General features: G+C 42.6%; 1 protein-coding gene across 1 annotated transcript in view; it reads right to left on the bottom strand.

The window, feature by feature from the left end:
* Positions 1-268: 268 nt before the first annotated feature.
* The window catches only part of peli1b (pellino E3 ubiquitin protein ligase 1b), a 42,135-nt gene continuing 20,747 nt past the window's right edge, over positions 269-21,656 (bottom strand). The window contains exons 2-7 of the mRNA XM_030441020.1: positions 20,188-20,491; positions 12,080-12,209; positions 10,997-11,098; positions 9,901-10,098; positions 9,227-9,415; positions 269-4,637 (exon numbers count right to left, since the gene is read on the bottom strand). Coding sequence (XP_030296880.1) covers positions 4,059-4,637; positions 9,227-9,415; positions 9,901-10,098; positions 10,997-11,098; positions 12,080-12,209; positions 20,188-20,270 — 1,281 coding nt within the window. The 5' untranslated portion in view covers positions 20,271-20,491 and the 3' untranslated portion in view covers positions 269-4,058. The remainder of the gene's footprint in view (positions 4,638-9,226; positions 9,416-9,900; positions 10,099-10,996; positions 11,099-12,079; positions 12,210-20,187; positions 20,492-21,656) is intronic.

Here is a 21,656-nt window from a genome sequence, read left to right as displayed (position 1 = left end):
GGTGATCTGATCGTCTGTGTGTGCGATGGAGCGATGGACGTGCACACAATCGAAGGTGTGGTGAGAAATGAAGACGCAAAGGCGTGGTGAGATTTGTAAGTGAAAGAATTACGATTGTGTAATGAAAGCAAACCAGTTCTCAGTAAAGGAAAGAACAAAAAAACTCACAACATGTTCATCGCCTGACAACAACACAGCTTGGATGCTGCGACTCACGACTTACTACACAGTTGTCTTGCTGTAAATAAAAAGCCACCAGACGGCGAAATGTGTCACTTTTACACTTTATTGTTTAAAGTTGTTACAAAAAAGTGTTTGCTGGAAACATTCTTTGCTTTCGCCTTTACAAGCACAACGAGGCTCCGGACAAGGAGGAGAAGACGAGCATGTGGAGGGAGACGGGACGGACTGACGGACGTGTGTGTGTGTGTGTGTGTGTGTGGAAACAGGGTGGAGATAACAGTACAGAGACGGAGTGAAGCCCTTACTCACACACTCAATCAACAGAGAGGAAACAGAACTAAACCGGGTGAAGGAGACACGAAACTTTAAATCCAGAATAGACTTTTTTTTTTTTTACTCATGAGGTATCCTCAGAAGACCTTTACACCTTGCTTGTGTGTCTGTGTGTGTGTGTGTGTGTGTGTGTGACACAGGTCATTGTTTTTCTCCCTGAGGTGAGTTTTTAGTGTGTTGCAGTCGGAGCACTGGGTGTGATGAACGTGATCTGCATATGGAGAAGTTCTGTGTGGACAGGTGAGCACATACACTCATAAATTACTCTTTCTCTCACTCTCTCTCTCACACACACACACACACTACTGATACCCGCAGAAGCTCGGTGTGCACTGAAGAACGTGTTGTGGGTGTCTGGAGGTGACTGAAGTTTCTACAGCTCGAGTGTCTCGTTCTCACGTCAACGAACAAACTGGACGAAGCGTGGTCTCGCAGCAGGATATCTGTGTGTGTGTGTACAAAATATCAGGACTGTCCTCTCTGCACTCAGTCTGTCTGTGTGTGTGTACAAAATATCAGGACTGTCCTCTCTGCACTCAGTATTTAGCCTCAGTCTGTGTGTGTAATTGCATTTTCTGCATCAAACATGGCGTCTGCGATCATTCATCTTATAACAGTCTAATCTCGAGGTCCCTTCAGCAGCTGATCTCTAGTTACAGTGAGGATAAAGAGGTTTCTCAGTCTGTCTTTGGATGATGTAGAAGCTCGGAATTACATTTTTCTGAGCTGTTTTTGTTTCATGTTGTCTTAAAAGTAAATCTAATCTTCACTCCGGGCTAGTTGTAGCAGATGACCTCACGTGATCGAGGCGTTACCTTCTCATATTTGAGTTCAGAGCTCATGTGCCGACCTGCTGCACGTGTTACTAGCAAAAAATTCACACTTCAGCCCATTAAGATCGATAAAAGAAGCTTTCACACCACTATATATCAAACTCATTCACTCCTAATCGTCTCTGTCATCACAGTATATCTGATCTCACAGCTGCAGTCACATCTCTTTAGTGATCAGCTGACTGACAACAGAGAACAGATGACTGCATGCTGAGCAGCACCGGACTGATATCATCACACAGGATATGGTAATATGCACTGGGATCGTTCCTCCCCCAGGTGACACTAGACTCTTTGTAGAGATGGCTTTAGATTACTTTAAACATATTGAATCTAATATTGTTCTGCTGTATGACCTGTGGCAGTAATTAGTCACAACTTGGTGCATTTTTGTGAATCAAAACAAAATAATTATAAACACTTCATCATATGCGACCTGGAAACTACATACAAACTTTGATGCACACATCGTTTGAAAGCAGATACTTGTGTACCGGGTGTTATCACAAATCTACATAACAACTACAGCTGAGTGGGGCAGATCTCATTATAGCTGGAATAGTTTTACATAATTATAATTTAAAGTTCAGCGCGGCTCGGTGGCCTCGGGGTCGAGGTGATGAACATCAGCTGCAACATCTCTTGTTAGCGTCTGGTCGGTGACCTTTGTTGCATGTCGTTCTCCATCGTGTCATCTTTAAAATCACTATCTTCTAAAAGTGTACAACGTCCACACAACACATTTTGTTGTATCTACTTGTTATGAAAATGTTCCTGTTTGCCAGATTTGAGCTGCAGAAGTTGATTTTCTCTGAATATCTGCTTTTGGGAAGACAAAGATTAAAAACAGCTGCATGCAGAGACCGTGGAGAGTTTTTCTCTTTTCTGTTTGGCCACCTCACAGAAATGTAATAATTTAACAGCTGACCTTTACTTTCCAGTCTCCATTCGGATAAACTCACTGAAACTCACTCGATTAAACCTCCCACGACAGGTTGTTACGACGCCCGTGACTGCACCTCTTAAATGTGGCATTTTGATCACACACAATCGTTAAGCCTCAGTCACCGGAATACACAAACACAACAGTCCTCATCGCAGTCGACGAAAATTAAAAGAGAACGAGCAGCCCTGATATTTTGTACTCACGTTTAAGAGCTTCATTATCCCTAAAATGCTCCACGGAGACCGACTTTAATACACTGTTTGGAAAGCACTAATTAATATGAAGCCCTGATGAGCAAACACACACACACACACACACACACATCCCTACGGAGAATTTTGTAGCTTGAAGCCGTGCGTGTTTGTTTGTGAGCATCAAACCTGAGTCAAACAGCTACAGTTGTCTTTATTCTTAAAGGTGTTTTGTTGCTTCATGCGTCGTCAGATGGATGAGACTTCCTGCATCGTTACAAGTCAGGTGAAAGAAATGACTTCCCTTTAACATCGGACTTCATTATGGCTCAGGAAATCACTTCTAGTGTGCAGAAACGGTGCAGCAAATCGATGATTTTCAAAACAAAACACGCCTCTAGTAGGATGCACAATACAATACTGGCTGGAGCTAAAGGTTTCATTTCATTTAAACAGTCAGGACGTTGTGGTAAGATGCCAAAAGTTATTATTAATTTCTCAGCTCAGTGCGGAGATCAATACTCATCAGAATACTGTTTGTTTCTGGCAAAATAATCATTAATATTCTTACTGTAACTGTGCAGAAGAGCCCACACAACTGCACTTTTTATTTTTTATTTCTGTTTCCCTTTGACCAGGTCTGTTTGCAGTGTGTGTGTGTGTGTGTGTGTGTGTGTGTGTGTGTGTGTGTGTGTGTGTGTGTGTGTGTGTGTGTGTCAGTGCTGTTAGCTACATCGCTGCAGTATCATGGCTAACCTGTGTTCAGATAAGAGTCACCCACAGAAACGTTTCACTCGGACTTTAAAGGGAGGGATCAGTCACTCAGGCTGTCTGAGCGTTTCACAGACAGAGAGAAGACTCGGTTTCCCATAATGCTTCAGGAGGCGTCCGTTCCAAATCTATTGCTTTGAATGTGAAAAGGCCATGGAGTACAGAGTATAACTGAAGGGTCGACACACAGAGTGAGAGCACGCCAGAGGACGGGGGGGGTGTATAAATACGACAAACAGATCAGAGAGGAGGTGAACGTGGGGGGAAAAGACACAGAACGAAACCCTCAGAACACACCTAGAACTTTAACTCTGATTAACAATATACTGTATCTTCAAATTAAAATGCTATAAGTACTGAAGTTAGACATATCTGACAGATAAAGAATGAAGCGATGGTTCTCGGGCCATAAATAAACATCTTTGTTTAAATTAGCTCTAAGAGATGTACACAGATGTATATTGCAACAATAAACATGGAGAAGAACCGTATGTTTGCGCTACGGTGCGTTTAGTAATTCTGAAAAATACTGTTGTTGAAAGTTCTTTTTCCGAGAAACAAACAAAAGGTTTTACCCAGCAGTGTTCTTTGTTTGGTTTTTGTGTCTCTGGTTTCACATGAAAATATAGAAATCTTTGTTGTCATTCATGAAAAAAGCAATACAAAGGTCACTTAAATATGAGAAAGAGACAAAAAGTCCAGAAAAAAGTTTATATTGGAACCGCAGAGGAAAGAAAACAAATCAGGGCCGTTCCCCGTTTACAAAGCAGGGTCCCAAAGGATGCTGGGAAGTCGCCCCTGCTAGTCGAGGGGTCCCTGGAAGATGAGTCTGACGTAGCCCTGCTCACCAGTCAGCTGGTGGGCACAGAAGGGGCAGGCGGCGTGGAAGGTGTGAGTGCCGTGCGGCAGCGGGATCTGACTCCAGAAGCCCGCCGTCTTCTCTGAACAAACATGGCCGCAGGGGTTAAAGGCGTGAGTGGGCGGGGCGGCGTCGACGTAAAACCCCGCCTCGCAGCCCAGCCACAGCGGCACGTACGGCCCTTTGGCTCGGCACATGGGGCACTCCCTGTGGCGCCCGTCCCGGCCCTCCCGCTCCTCGAGGTGGTTTCCCCAGTTGTGGTAGCCGTGCACGTGGCCACACTGGAGGTAAACCCAGGGCTGCTTCTCGTCCGGCGTGTCCTTGCGACGCATCGAGGGGAAGGCCAGCGTGTTGAAGCCCACTGGGCACTGCGGGCGGGCCGCGTTGATTTCCTGCCGCAGCGCCTCCAGGTGTTTGAGGGTGGGAGTGCGCGACAGGCCTTCAGCTGTGCGCCACAGCAGGGTCGCACCACAGAGGTCGATGAGGGAGCCGTCGACCAGCTCGTGACTCTCAGTCTCGACCTGGAACACACAGAAGTGATAGAGGTGAGCTGCTACAGAGGGCAGTAACATTAATACCAAACGAGATGAAGAGCCACATTCTGAAATTATGATGGTGCCAGATGTGATGATGATGTAACCAGGATTTTAGAAATACTGACGTCAGGAGTCCAAACAGATCCCCCACCCCCAGATCATTTTAATGAAAGTATAGTAAACACATGTAGATACCCTTATCTGACTGATTCATCTAGTTTTCATCATTACATTTGTGTGCAATTTTCTATGAATTGCATTACAAGTTAAACTGGTTATGAATCTCAATTTAATGATGACAATGCCTCTGTACGACCTACTTAAACAAATGAGACCAGCAGCAAGAAAGATCAACATTTCTGTTTTATCTTTATTGTTATTCTGAGTGTGGAGAATGAATGTTTGTTGAATGAGTTTCACCCTCATCTCATCATTTGTTCAAAGGGGCTGCCAGAAAAACAGGAGTTCCTCGTAGCAGCTTTAAGTAAATGTACATGACAAGTTTATTCTGCTTCACCAGGACTGACTGTAGCATGGAAACGTTCTTGAACAGTTGTGGTGGGAAAATGCCTGACAACCTTTGCAAAAAAAGAGAGGAAGCAGAACTAAGAACCTCTCTCAGCCCTCACAAAGATCTCACTGATAACAACAAAAGGCCTCTTCAGGGGGGAATTAAATGGAAAACAATCTAAAGGTGTATGAAGGGGTTTGGGAAAGAGAGAATCAAAATGACTATACCATTCCTCAAATCTCTTAAGCCTTCAAAAAAGGGCGTCGTCGTGCCCTGATTGGCTATGATGGTAAAGCCCCAGGCTGCTCTGAATCATTGATTAGGAGCCAGCGTCCACACCCTGCACCTCAGGTGATCTGAATCTACTGCAATCAATCCAGAGGGATCTGGACATTCAGCTAAAAAGATGGCAATTACCAAGTATTGGGATTTATTAATTAATTAAAACAAAGAATCAGAAATTGATTACATGAGGTTTGTAGTTCTCTCTGAGCACAGTAGGTGGCAGTGTTACACTTTTCCACTCCGCTCTGACAGATGTGTGATTCAGCGAGGAGGCAGAGGTCTGACAGCTGGAGGCAAGATGACATGAGGAAACTGAAAGAACAACGACGGCGGGGGGGCAGCGCTATCTTAAGGCTCGGGACACAGCGGGAAATTCCACATTTAGATAACCAGAAGACGACAGGGAGGAGCGCAAGAACAGTGACATGAAGGATGGAAAGAAAGCAAAAAAGATCATGAACTATTTTTAAAAACTGAGACACAGATGAGGGGAGGAGCGGCTCTCAGGGTTTAGAGCAACACACATTTCTGATGCCTCTTTTCTTGTGACAGTTTTTAACCTTCATGTATCTGGGAAGGTTCACTGAGCACATGTGCAGTAACACACACACACATTCACATCTGTCCAGTAAAACCAAAGTCTTTTTCCTGTTGGCCAACAAGCTGCTGAACTGGAACGGGTAAGAGTTCAGAGTCTGGCTCCAGGGAAACAGTTGTTGTTTTTTCCCCCCTGCTCACATTTTAACAGCTGATCTCAAATCCGGTGACTTCTAATGCAATGTTTGTGTGGTCAATAAATAACCGCACTCAAGATTATTGATCTGAGTACTCTGGGTTGATTCAATCTGTGTAAACCACACACACACACACACACACACACACACACACACACACACACACACACTCTCTCTCTCACCATCGACACAGTTATAATTTAATTGCAGCAGTGAATCATTTATCAGCACAAAAGCTTTCATCAAACACAGCAAGAGCTCAGACACAGTACTCTGCTCATTTATTACACTTCACAACAGTGTGTGTGTGTGTGTGTGTGTGTGTGTGTGTGTGTGTGTGTGTGTGTGTATGTGTGTGCGCATGTGTGTGCTGCACTCTAAGATATTCCTAATTACGCTGGCTTCAACCTTGTGTCCATCTGCAGAAGGACATCCAGCTGCCCTGCGAGCAAGGCCAAGTGAGTCTGTCCAAAAACTGGAACGAACCCGCTCATAATTCATCGTCGCCTCACAATAACTGCGACATATCAGCGGGCGTTTACTGCTTCTGAACAAACAAAAATGTTCCTCTGAAACAAATTCTTCAGTTATTTTTAGCCTGAATCTTTTTCTCTCTGTAGGAGCCATGTTTTTCAACCCAAGGACAGGCAGGGGAACACACAAGGGATGTTAAAACCCCCAAATTCATTCAAAGGACACCTCAAGTACCTAATCACACACACACATACACAAACACACACACTCACACACACATGTAAGCCTGGATAGCTTTTTGGCAAACCTGCTGAGACGACTTTTTTCCCCCCCTATTTAATCAGAAAGTCCTTCAGCTGTTAACCTTCACAAACGCGGACCAGTTATCCCACGTAGAGAGCGGTGTGCTTTACAAAGGGCAATGAGGGGACGGTGCAATACGCTGGATCACAAGCCAAAAACACTTCATGTCATCCAAATGTAATGTCAAAAGTAATGTAATTATGTTTTTTTAATGTTGTGTCAGTAAGGTTGTATTCCCTTTGCCTTCAGTGTCTGTGTTTGGTTGACAACTGGTAGGCTGAGCACCAGCAGGAGAGAAGAGCCTGTGTTGTAGATTACATATTGTGGGCCGACAAACTTTACGTCGGCAGCGCACTTTTCTCCAGGGAATGTTTGTTTGGTCCGTCGTTCAACAAGCGACGCTGCAGGATAAGACGAGCGTGTTCATGTCTGTAAGTTACATAATAAAGAGACCGTAGCAGCGAAACTAAATAATCTGTGGCTACTTGTGTTGCTGCTCTCTGGTTCAGTGCGACTGCCTGCCGATGAAACAACTTTTTGCAAACAGGGTTTAAAATGAAACCAAAGTTCTTGATTTTGGTCTTTTTTTAAAGGAGAAAAAACACAACATTGACTTACGGAGCAGATATGTACGCTATAAAAATTTCACAGTAGATTTACTTGCTCTTTTTGTTCGCACTGACAACCGGCTATGCTCTGATTATAATTGCTCACAAACTTGCCTTTATACTATGTGTGCTACTGGAGGATAACACTAGATGGCACACCGGAGATATCAGTCCTTCATTGTTGCCCCCTGCTGCTGCGGACTATTTACTGACCCCTGACCCCATCAAATCTCCATACTAGCCCTACACTGCCCCTGCTGTTCATGTGCATAGTGCATTTTGCGGACACGTAGCATTAATATCCGATATATATCTGATAATATTCGCGAGGCAGGCTTTATGCGTACACAAACGTGTCTATTTGATTCTAGTTTTACCTTATCATCAGTATAATAGTACCTACACAACAAACATAATCCTCCAAAACGTATGTGACAACATCAGACTCCACTGAGTGGTCTCCACTCGTGCGCATTCAGCATGAGACTTAAACCCCATCAAGCTCTGTCACCGCACATAATGAGAATATGTGATTTCCCATAGCCGACCATCTAAACTGTCAATCAGCTGTGAAATAATGAGTGGTTTCTGTCGTGGTGGATAATGCACATGTGGTTAACTCCCTGGATGGTAAAGGGCAGGTAGAGATAAGAGGGCTGTTAATTTCTGCTGCGCCGGAGAGACTCGAAAACAGGTGGGAGGCCAGATAAAGAGACGGATTAATGTGAGGACCGCCGACATGCTGACTGTGGGCTCGTGGTTGATGATGTGTGCGTTGTGGGAGAAAGAGAGGATGGAGAGGAGAGAGGAGAAACAGAGACCTAATTAAAGACACCACCAACAACCTCGATCCAATCAGACAGATGCCACAGGTGGCCACGCTGGCGAGGCAGCGGGAGAGTTGTCATTGGCTAAGAGACTCTGACATCAGCTGGAGGATCCCCTTACAAGGTCCTGTTACACACAGCTATGACAGCCACACCTGTCGCCATGGAGACGGCATCTGGATAACCTCCTGCTGATGCGAAGCTCCAATCGATCTGCCGCCGCCTGAGTGACAGGGTCGGTAAGTTGAGCGTGAGACTGTGTGAGTTAGAGTGAGGGAATGGAAGGAAGGTAGGAAGGAAGGAGGGTGGAAAGGAGGGAGGAAGGGAAGATAAGAAGGAAGGGACACAGCTGCTGGAAGGCTGCAGGTAATGAGAGACATGTTGTGGAGGACAAACAGTGTTTTGGTAATGGAGAATGAGGACACGCGGGCATAGAAGTAACATTCCCACAACTGTTGTTTCTTCACACTCACACTGTTTTTGGTTTTTTTGGCCATTTGTCACAAGTTGCTCGTTTAACGGTGATAGTTGTCAACTGTCAGCTGCCTGCATGTCCAAACGTCCCTCCTCTTTTTTGTTGTGATTAGTGAGGCCATCATCATCATGTAATCTTCTTAAAAAAAAAGCCGAACTGTTCTCACGCACAGGCTCAGTTCTGTTCTGTTCCAAACCAGCATTGTATTATTAAGGTTAATCTCAAAATACTCTGTGAACACACCCTGACAGTCAAAGCTCTTCAGCATCTGAATCTGTTTTTTGTGTTCTGAGCACACAGCACGCATCATGTGCAGTGAATATGTTGCCTCAGTAAATATTTTGCATCTTTTCTCACCATCTTTCCTCGCTGCTGCGCTGAGCGGGTCTCCCGCAGGGTGAAGACGTTTCCGCAGACTGAGATCTCCCTCCAGACGCCTGGTTTGGAGTCCTGGGTGAAGCCGTTTCGAGGATGCATCACCAGCACGCCGTTGGTGGTCAGCCCGTCCATTTGTCCATCAGATGTCTTCCACTTGGCAGCTTTCTCCTGGGGAAAACAAAGACATGGGAAGATGTGATCCCGATGTTCGTTATCCAAGTTCTTTAACTGATATCATGTAATACTTGTCACAGAAGTTTTATAGTCGTTCATATACAGTATATTGGGACTTGGCCAACTCTCCCAGCACTCAACCCCAAACATCAGAACTCAACCGGGTGTGAAGCAACTTTAAAGAGAGAACAGGGAGTAGTGAAAAGTTCACTCTTTGTTCTTGACTTGTTTTGCAGCAGCCTTTTGTTGTACACAGCAGACTGATGCCAAAATGTCTGTATGACATGCTGCAGCTTGATAGAGGTAAACGCAGACATGACTGGGAAAAGAAAACATGTTAAAGGTTTTTCACAGAAAGTTTTTTTAATTTCTCTTCTTTCCTCTCTTTTTTGTCACATTTCCTTGCGGATCTGTGGTGCTTCATCTTTCTGACTTTTACTCTCGCACATTCGCCTACACAAGTCTCAAACACAGCTCACCCCGAGGAAGATGTTCTTGGAGGAGTCAAAGCCTGCGGCGTAGATGCGTGCGGTGTAAGGCGGCGTGCGCTGGCACTTGATGCGGCAGGCGAAGCGAGAGATGGTGCTCTGGACCGACTGCGTGTCTGCGTTACTCTGGCTGCCCGCCACCGTGTCCGTGACTACGAAGTCTATCGGACTCTCTGTCGATCGACCGATCTGGTGATAAGAGATGGAAACAGTTCAAACAGGTTTCAGACAAATAACAAGTATAATCAACAATGTATCACAGCTATGAGATAAATTAATAATCTATTCCTTCTGGGGAAGCTAACATGAGAAGCACTGGATAACCTTGGGGACATTCTGTACTATCTCAGATCTACCTCAGCTCAGATGTGGCGACTAGATGGACTTGGTGGAGAGATTATTCTCATGACTGCTGTCCAAGGTCAATAATGAATCTCAGCTTGATGATTTTTGTGTCTTTATGTTTTCACTCCATGTGGATGAGACAGATCGAAAAATTAGCGAGGTTACTTGCAGAAAATGTCATTTTTGTATCATACAGAAAACTTTAGTTACTCAGATAACAAGCTGCATGCTCTGAGTGTTAGAAACCACAGTCTGGGGACAGGAAGTATAGCATTGTTATAGTTATCTTTATTTGCTTAGATTTTAGCAAACTAAATCCTAAAAGTTTGCTGAATTTGCGATTAGCAGTTCCTGTTTGAGATTCATCCACAGATGTACAGACAACTATCACTGAATCCCTTTCACGCTGAAGAAAACTTGATGGCTCTGAAGTAATAACAAGTGTCTTTATGGATGGACAATCTTAAATATCTGTATCGTGTCTGTGTGCTCAAATATAACTCAAAATCTGCATCAACACTAAAGGTTTTAAAGCATCATAACTGCTGACTGTGCTGGTAAAGCCACCTGCAGACTACAAGGCGTTGAAAATGTCTTCATTGACATTTTGTTTGGGTCCCAGGCTGCAGTCATGCACAACTGATCTCAGACCAGGTGCACTGATTAAAAGATTATTCCAGTGGAAAAGATAAGGACTGGTTGTAAAACTCCAGTCCCGGTGGTAAAAGCTGAGGCTCGTTACCTGGAACATGTCTGTATTGCTGTCGTGGGTGTACTCCACCACCACCGTCTGTGCTCGAGACAGAGTGTAAGAGATGCTGTGCTGGTCTTTGTTGCTTATGGCCTGATGGGAAGGGAGAAGAGAGAGGAGATAAGGAGAGGGAGACACAAGTAAAGACCTTCAGGTGCTCTCTTGTAAAACCATTCACTTAAAAAACACAGGGGAACTGAACGGGAACATGTTTTTTTAGCTAAAACACCTCTCACATGTGCTCACTGGTCGTTACAGTGAACAATAGATACACAAAGGAAGGGGTGTGGTGGGTGAGAAGTTCAGTTATGTAGTCACTAGCTGGACTAAATGCAGCCTCAACATCTTTTCAGTTAGTCAGGACCACCCAACGGTCAGGAGGGTAATCACTCTTTGAGTTCTCAGCTATAAGGCCTGCGTGTGTCCACAGAGAGTCCATGAAGTGCAGATGTTAAACCAAAAAAAAGCAAAGGTCGGCTCACACACACCTTACAATCCTCTTGTCTTTTAACAGATTTTGGAGGATTTCTGGGCGATCTTGTAACTGACGATGGAAACAGACGGACATGTGCTTCCCAGGACGTTTTACTAGAAAACGCTCAGTTTCCCTCCACTGAACCGTTTACATTTATTTCTCTTATAAACCTTCGGCATGTTCCAGTTAAACGCTGTGTGAAAAAAAAAAAAAGGTTGTTCAAATACCTCCTCTGCGTGCTTTTTCTGCTAACTCAGGGACGTTTTGCTGAACTCTGTCCTTTTCCCTGTCATGCTGATGGGGCGTGTGTGTGTTTGATTCTTTAATATCACAGAACAAAAAGCAAACAGAATTTCACAAAAGCCTTTGGTGGAGCAGCGCAGGTCAAATCCACTGTGCTGGGTGTGTTTTATTTGATGTTGTCAGACGAACAAAATCATGCACCGACAAAGACGACAAAGGAATGCTGTCCTATATCTGAAGCAAATGTATTTTCTTCATAATTCTGTGTGTTTTTAATATGTTTCATGAACACTAAAAGCGCATTCGAACATAAATCATCATGTAAAGGATAAAAAAGGTCGTGTTGTGTGTTTCACCTTGGCTGCCTGTGGAGAGCAGGCGACGTGAACTGTGCTGGGTTTCACCCCGTTTGCCTTCGGCCTCTTGCAGAGTGCAAAGCGGCTCTTGCGTCGGCCTCGGTCCCCGTTAGGCAGAGAGCCATTGTACCTGCACATAACCACACAAACAAGCACACATAAATATAAACACACACACACATACAAAACAATAGGGCATTATAGTCTGAGCAGCTGTATAACACACTGGAAAAAACAGTCATTGTGGAAAAATGCTTGAGGCGTTTTGTTGCACTCCCTCCATGCCCCAAAGACCACATTCACACTCACACACACACACACACACACACACACACACACACACACACACACACAAACATATATAGCAGCCTATATTCTTCATATGTGCTTTTATTACAAAAGCACATCATGTCTCATAAACAACAAAGCCCTCCAAACATATCCCCCCTAGAAATGCTGAGAAAATAAACACACAAAGAGTCTCATTTATCCTGATACATGGTAGAGGAAAGGAGAATAAACAGAGGCGTTCCCTGAAACAGAATGGAGTCTCTGTGACTCCCGACAACACTGACTGTGCTGTTGTGTGTCTCTGAGTGTGTGTGTGTGTGTGTGTGTGTGTGTGTGTGTCTGAGTGTGTCTGAGTGTGTTGCTTAATACAAGTTAGAAAACATAATTAATCATCTCCATCTACTGTTCAATTTATCAAACCGGGATATCTGGTATTTAACATTGCAGAATGTATTTGGCCTGAATCACCATGACGTTGCCCTAACAACAACAACAACGACAACAACAACACATGCGGGCAGATAACTGGTTGCTGATTAACATGACAGAGATATGTGAAATCAGTGATCTTGTTTGTTCATGTTGACATTTCCAGCTGTAACTGTGACATTAAGCCCCTAAAATCTGAGGGGTTTTCTGAAAAACTTACTAAAACTTTACTAAATCCATTGAATTCTCAGCCTCTGGAGCAGATATTGAAATAAAACAAATGTAAGACGTTACTGCTTTACTCTGATGTTCATTACCAGATTGTCACATGTCTTGAAAGTGAACACATCATCCAAAACACACTCATGTCGCTCACTGAAGGTGAATAGTTAAATACAGTTGTCTGCTGTATCTAAGATGTTTCTGTTGTGCTTGTTTTATGTACCGTTTTGTGTTGCTAGCAAATTTGATAAATCAGCGACATCTCACCAAAGGTTGGACTAACTGCTGTAATTTGCTATAATTTTCTTTGGCTCACAGGTAAATTAGGTCTCCAACCTTAACCTTAACATTAATAATGATATAAACAACAAGATTATTAGGTTTTTTCCTTTCCTTTAACATTTATTTTGCATGTAAAAGATCTTGAAAGTTAAGATGGCCAAATTCTGCATCAATAGAAGCTCCTTTCTCCTACACAACACACTGCTCCCCTTTATTTCTGTGACTTTGTGACATCACGCTACATGTTCATGCCACACATTTGCATTATTTATGCTTAGCAGCTAGTTTGGCAGGTAAGAATTAATTTAGCACAGTGGCACTGTTGTTGTTAGCCTTGCTGGTTCAGGTGTGTGTGAGCTGACCAATCAGAGGATTATTTGGGAGGGAGGCCTTAAAGAGAAAACAGCCAAAGCACACTGTTTCTGACAGAGGGGGAATATAATACTGCAGCACTGCACAGTATGAGAAGACTGATGTGTTTTTGAGCATCAAAGCATGCAAAGCTATTCTAGTGGTAACTCAAAATAAAATCAGGAAACTGAAAATGAGCATATGTTTCATGAAGGTACAAACACACTGTACGTACATAAAGTACATCGGCTGTAGTCAAGCTGCAAGCAGTCGTCATCCCTTTATTCTTTTTGCACACACATGTTTCAGATAAGCCATCTACAGTGTGAAGTGATATTCCTGCTAACAGAACCACAGCTTTATAAACATTACCACATGCATAAACACCGCTCGCTACTTTAACATTGTTATGACATCCAGAAGCCACATAAGTTATGGACTCTACTGACGTCGCTGATATACTGCGAGTACACTCCACCGCAATAAATAACCGAGCAGACATGATCAGAGATTAAACTGCTTCCTACGGCTTGTCTATGAGCTGTGATGAGATACGATGAGATACTATTTCTAATATTTTCCAGAAATCCAGCAGTTCTAATCAGCAAACCAAACCAAAGCTTTCCAAAGCTAACTTTTAAGGATTCAGAACTCTTTAGGAGATTTCCAAAAATGCAGGAATCCAGTGATAAGCTTTACAATCAACGGACGACACAGCAACAACGTCAAAGAAGCAGAAGCAGAACCAGGAATACAGATGTGTGTGCGTTATGTCTGAAAAGTTTTTCTTAAAGGAGAAAACAATAATAATGAGAAAACGCTGTGACTACAGCAAAACTGGCCATGCTGCAGGACCTCAGCACAGCTGGAACGTGTCTCTGACCAATCAGACTCTTGAACTGAAACCACCCATTGAACCGAGTCCAGTAGAGACGCCACAGACAGGTTGTAAGGACGCCCAGCCTGCAGCGAAATGTTTTTTCTGAGAGAGCAGATCTACTGGGATCAAACGGCGCTCGGAGGGTTTATGAGTAACCATGGTGAGAGAACAGAGCCACAGCAACGTTTGGGAAGTGTAACCATGGCAAGAGCGTAACCATGGTGAAGTTTAGCCCGTATCCGGAGAGAGGGCAGGGCTGTCTGCTGGCAGTTCAAGCCAAAGGTTCCCATGGGTAGCAGTAATATGTGTGTGTGTGTGTGTGTGTGTGTGTGTGTGTGTGTGTGTGTGTGGGTGTGTGCAAAAATATATTCAAATATTCTCAAAACAATTGCAGAAAGGCCAATGCAAAGTAACAAGTGAGCGTCTGTTAAGAAGTGTTTATATACAGGTCGTCTGAGGCAACGTTAGGAAAAGACTTGTACTGTATATTCTTCAATTTCCACAATAAGCAACGAGCGTGTGTGTGTGCATGTGTGTGTCTATTCCTCTATAACACTAGTAAAGTGAAGCTCAGTGTGCAGCAACAAGCTCCCATTTATACAGTAAACCTATAAAAGATAAAGACAGGTTCCGAGGATAATTACGGCCTATGGCCGAGTCTCTCTGTGTCTCTGTTTACACGTGTTAACATTATGAGTTTAATAGAGTAAAGGCAGAGGCTGCCAAATAAGTCAGTTTATTTTTTTAAACATACAGTATTAAAAGACAAAGAATTCAAAATTGGATATTAAATGACACAGTTGGCGTTTAAATGTGCCAAATTAAATAAACAGAGTGGACGGAAAAGTGAGAGAACGTTTCTTTGAGTGAGCTCTGTCGATGTGTTAATATCATTCAAATCAAACTGCAGAACTCCAGGGAGCCACTATTTTGGTGACTTTTTGGCAACTTAACATTTCCATAATGAAATCAAAACATATACATTAAGTGTATTTATATCTATTCATAAATTTCGGACAGTTTACTGGACTTTAACAGGATAAAGAAAAGTCGTTCAAGCCAAAGTGCTCAATGAAAAAACATCAAATAAAATGATTCACATGAGCAAATTACTGATTATTAATTGTTGTGCATCTGCAGATTACAGTATGTTTATTTATATTAGTCATGGGACGATATCAAAATTGTAATAATCAACAAATTAGTCTTAAAACCTTGAAATAAAAACTAAAATTGTCATTAATGAGTAAACATAAATAATGAGATCTTCCTCAATTAATTCTAAATAAATCAGGAAAACAATGTTGGACTGTACGTCAGCGAGCTAAACAGCTTTATGGGGGATATTCACTTTATTATCATGATATTGAAAATTCACCACTATCAACTGTTTGTGAGAGTTTTTTATCGCTATCCACAATAAAATCTTTTATTTTCTGATTCCTAATATATTCAGTACACACATTTAATACATAAATTATAATAAATGAACAATCTGAGGCAGAGTGTAGATCATTCTGATTCCCTGGTGTTGTGGAAAGCAGAGACAAACCGTCCTGTGGTTACGCAACATATTCATTTCCCACAGTACACTTGTTTTTTTGTTTCTCATTTTCTAAGTTAATAAAATGTGGATGCTTCTTCCTGAATATATTTGAATATTAGGCACTATCACTGCTGGCATTATACTGTCTTTAAAAATGTATAATATTCTGCCAATTCAACACTGCTGCACTGTGCTGCTGTTAAGGTTAATGGCATACAAAAATATTCAACCCTGTCACGTGAAAAATTCATAAACATTAACGTGGACACACAATTATGTTAACACAGACGTATGAAGATGGACAGAAATGGACTCGGAGGGGCTGCAGTGTGTCCAGTGACGTCACAGTTGTTTAAAAAGCCACATGTGAGTCCACTACGGCTGTAAACAGATCGTCCCCAGAGACGCTGCAGCATTCCTCTGGATTAGACCATTAGCATCACTGGGTTTCAAACATGGTAATGTTGGGCTGGGGTTAGCGAGGAGGTCAGACACAACACTGCGCGATGTGTTGATGGGATTCTCCATTAATATCTGCATGTGCGAGTCTGTTCTTAGTCACAGAGGGTTCTCAATTAAATCCAAGCGCTTTTTTATAAGCCTGCTGGGAGAAGCAGGTGGGTGGAGTTTAATCACAGCTGAACCGTTTAGTTAGCTCAGTCGTGTTCTGTATGGGCTTATAAGTCAGTTCCTGAACTGTCCTTCACCTTGTTAAGTAAAACTAACCAAAATACCTCAAATTACTGCACACAGAAAGCAGATCTGATTGAGAAAAATACAGAATTATTACAAACATCATCAGTTATAGGTTAAAAGGTTCGTTGTCTTGTATTACACCAGTTTATAGTTTAGCTGTTTACCACAGTTATCCTGGTTTCAGACTTGTGAATCAATGTCCATATGTCGATAGCCAACATTGGCAAGTGAAGTGAAAGGAAATCGGTGTGATTATCTGGGCGTCTCATGAAATAAAGCAAGATGTTCAGGACAGCTGTCATCACCAGTTGGTCTAATCTGTACCGTGAGCAGTTTAGCCCCATAAGTCAAGACTCTTTTCTGTTCTGTCATGTGGTAATTTAAGACAGTGCAGTCACAGTTTTCCCTGCCGTTACAAGGCTTATGCAAGGAAACACTTCAGCCAAGTAATTGCAAAATGAACGTGGAGAGCATTGAAAGTAACTGAATGACTTAATACATGATCTAATGGCTGTAGTTGGTCCCCAGTGGACATTGTAAGCTAATTTTGCCTTGAAGCTATTTGGGTGTTGTTTATTTATTATCTGTTAAATAGTTTACAACTTGTTGTACACAGATGTGGCAATAAAAATTGTCAGAAATGATATGAAATGGCTTCTTTGTTCCTCACTACTTACATGCACCCACGTCTTCCACATACAGAAAGGAAGCCATTTTAAATTGGTTTAAGGTGGCTTTGCTCTGCATCTGTTTCCAGTTCTTTAATTGTGGTTTGATTGAGTTTTTGCGTTTTTTTTCTGGATTGTAGCCATGCCACAACTTAAACGTACAGTGCACTGTGCAATTTCTGACTACTTATTGCAACAGAGCAATGTCTTTATTAGGGATCCTCATTCTTTTTTGCATGTCCGGTCGGTGGAGCAATGCACCAACAAAGACAAGGAAGAAGAAGCCTGCAAGCTACAAACACCGATGCAAATGATGCAACATTTAAAAATATTTAAAAGACGGATGCATTGTATGCGAAAATTTTCTAAAGAGGGAAATACACTTCACACAATGCAATTCTTTGTGAGTAGCACTGAATGCAACTTTTGTCTATTTACAAGAAAACAGCACTGAGCACCTGGAGCTAGTTTAGTTAGCACTTTTTTTGATTAACAGTTACCTCACCGGCATCATCATCATTCACAGCAGGCTCCTGAGCAACCAGATGCTAATGTAATAAGTTAAAGGCACCAAGTATCACCGTTTGCATACTTTAACATTCTGCTCTCAATGTTAGTAGCTCTATTAAAGCTGTGTTTTGTGTTCTGCTGAAGGAACAGAGCATTGCATGTTTTCATGGCCTTATGTGGCTTTATATTACGTAAATCACAGGTTACTGATGGTCAACTGACTGCCCTGCTCCATAGTGTCATAGTCACTTCCCTTGAGACCATGGTGTCAGGGTTCGAAGCCTTTCACAAAACGTACTGTAAGGCGAATTCACTACATTTAGAAGAGCTTTGCTTACAGCACAGTGTTCGACTACTCATGCCATCAGCAAAAAGAACCCTTACTGACCTTTTAAAAATGGTGGTTTGACCTAGAATCAAAAAGTAGGAGCGGAAAAAGAAGAGCGAAGCGGAAAACTGGGGTTCTCCCTTGTAAAGGCATGGAGCTGCGTTCACTGCTCGCTGCTCTTTTTTTTCCACGAGGGAAAATTTCCACGGTCATCTCCCTGACAATGCGGCTCCAGCACAACCCAGAACAACAAACGGTGAGTCAGCTGTGAAACCAACTGTGTGTGTCTTGAGTGAGACATGAAAAATGCGTGTGTATACGTGAGTGTGTGTGCGTGTAAGGAGTCTTTCCGACATCTACATTCCTCTGTGGAGTGGGCTGGGATGGGGAGTGGAGTGGAATAGCCCTTTGGGGAATAAACAGGAGACAGACAGATAAAAGAAGTCCTTCACTGTCAGTTGTTATTGGAGAAAGTGAGTGTGAGTTTGTGTGTGTGTGTGTGTGTGTGTGTGTGTGTGTGTGTGTGTGTGCGTGTGTGTGTGTGTGTTTGTGTGTGTGTGTGTGTGTGTGTGGTTATATGTGTTCTATGCTGAAAATGCAGGGTGGGGTAGAGGGTTTTTCCTACAGCTGAGTATGTGGACAAAACAAGTCTCTGGTGGGAGAGACAGCCAAGGTGTTTATGTTGGGTATCCGGCGCTGCTGCTGGCCAAAATTGATCTCATCTCAAAAGCAAGTAATGTGCTCCAAAAAATACAAAATGTTAAGTGTGAGTGCATGACCTTTCGCAACTAGACAAAAACATCCCACGTGTTTATAGTGTTTTCTGGAAAAGCATTAGATCTCTGCACTGTAATTAACCAATCAGAGTGCCTCTCGATCCTCGGTGTGCACTCCCTCGGGACACTTTAGCAGAACAATAGCTCTTTTCTCCTTGTCACAGATATTTCCATCTTAAGTTATGATTACCTCTAATTATATAATGTGCCATCATTGGCAGACAGTGTAAACGACAGAACAACACACACAAAGTCTCATAATTTATACACAATATTGTGTTTTGCACCATGTTTTGATTGTGCAACTTTATCACAGAACATTACTGTGTCCAAGTGCCTTGAAGGAAAAGTTCACCCAAAAATTTTAATTCAGCCAAATATCTACTAAGCAATCAAATCTAATCAAATCAATTTGGGACCTCGGGCTTCTGAAGCCATTTTATTTAATCCCTATCTACTTCTGTTGTTTAGGAGAATGTTGCAAAGCTGTTTAGCTGTGAAGCTACAGGAACGTTTTGTGGACTTCAAGACTTCACCTGACTTTGAAGGAGAGGAGATAATGACTGAATTTGCATTTTTGCAAGTTATTCCTTTTCTTAAAAAAATAAAATGTTTACATTCAGTTCTTACTATAATGCATTGTTTGTATCTAACAAATGCATTCACCTTTGCATAAAACATTTCCAAAGCATTTCCAAACAGGTGAATTTAGGTGGGTGGCATCTATGAGTCACTCCACTGTTATGCAGATGCCCAAAAATCTGGATCTAGTGGATTTAAAAATGTCTTTAAGAATGAATTGATTGATTTGAGGGGATTGATGGGACTTGGCAGAGGTATGCGCTCTACTATATGCCTGAGATTTTAATGAGTGTACGCATGTTGTCATTTGGATAAATAGCTGAGCTGTGCATCACAAAATAATTGTATTTATACCTGAGCAGCTTGTTTACAGTAACTTTAAATCACTTATCCTTAAAATCATCATTTTAGAGTACTTTGTAAATTTTTTCAAAACCACACACTTAATATAATTTGATCAATGGAAGTCACTGTGAATAAAAATAAAAACAAAGGACACATTCACAGAGGTCTGTCCTGGATGCGATTAGCATCATTTGTTGCTTACCCCAGCACAATGAGCTCTCCATACTTCACTGGCACTTTGGTGGAGGCGGTGGTGGAGATGTTTTCCTGCTCCGGGGAGTACATCGGGCTCGACTGATTGAGGCTCGGAGGAGGAGGGGAGGTGAGATCCAACCAGGCGAGGGAGACAGGAAGGGGAAAGGAGGGGAAGGGAGGAGGGGGGGAGGGTGCTGATCGAATGGAGCACGGGGGGAAAGGAGGAGAAGGAAGGGGAAGGGTCAGCTGAGCCTCAGCTCCACCCTCTCATGCTTCATGTGTCCGTCTCTCGCAGCGCCACTTGTCCTGCCCTGCAGAGCGACAAAGAAAAGATTAACACAAAGATGAGTTATTTGGAAGAAGGAGGATTCAAACACAAATTCTATCTCAAAACTGGGTTTTTTTTATAAATCTAATTCTAATTTCGTTTTACTTTATTTCAGCTGATGTTTCATTCTATGTATCTAAGAGGACCTCACAGTTTCCCCCACACTATTTCAAGCAGCTTTCCAGAGTTCTGGTGTCTGACAAGCCTTTAATTTGTGGATCTTTTAAATCTATGTCTGTTCAGATTTGGCACTGATCTAGCCACTATGACTGACTGCTTTAAAGGGAGGGATGAGACCTCTATGATGACACACTTCCAACTCTGAAGAATTTAAAGCAAATCAAAATTAAAAAGAACTTTATCAGAACACCACAGACATCACGATGGTCGGAAGTGCATGATAAGTATTCTTTTTGCTGATTGAGGTGGTTGCTGACTTCGCAGAATGACTCAAACACACACACATGTCTTCTCTAAATACACAGGAAATCAGATGAGCAGAGAAAGAAAGTATTCGTGAGAGAAGACGGCATGAGAAGAAGACGAGGACGGACTTCCTGTGAAAACAACTCAAGGATCTCTTGCATGAGTTTAAGTTCATCTCATGACCTTTCTCGTTTATGTTCCCCTCTCTCCCACTCACTCCACAAAAAAGCAGGATATACAGTAAATATGATGTGCTGTCTTTTAAGAGGAAGATTATTACTTCACTTCCTCATATGAAGCTGAATGTATCTCCTACAATTCCCACAGTGCCTTTCTGCTAAGAGAACGTAAACCACACATGAATAAAGCATTGGCAGCAAAGTGTTTTGATGATGACTGGGGATGGGGGACAGTTATAAAACACTCACTGAGCACTGAGGAGCAGGAAGGCGGATATAGTCCCATCAGACCGAGTGGGAGAAGTTCATATAGAGGCCTTCCAAGTGCATATTTAAGACATAATGTCAGACATAAGCATTATTCAATATGCACAAAGGAAATGTTTGTATGAGCATTTGTGAAGCATCAAAAACTGAAAATATATATATGAAAACATATGAGCCGAGTGATTACATAGGCCTTGTTTATGTTTTATTCACTTCATTGATGCCAAATGTCCAGGGAGACACACCAAACTGACAGCAGAGAAGGCTGACTGTCGC

The sequence above is a fragment of the Sparus aurata genome, chromosome 15 (assembly GCF_900880675.1).
Source record: "Sparus aurata chromosome 15, fSpaAur1.1, whole genome shotgun sequence".
NCBI lineage: Eukaryota > Metazoa > Chordata > Actinopteri > Spariformes > Sparidae > Sparus > Sparus aurata.
This window is presented reverse-complemented; position numbering and strand designations above follow the sequence as displayed.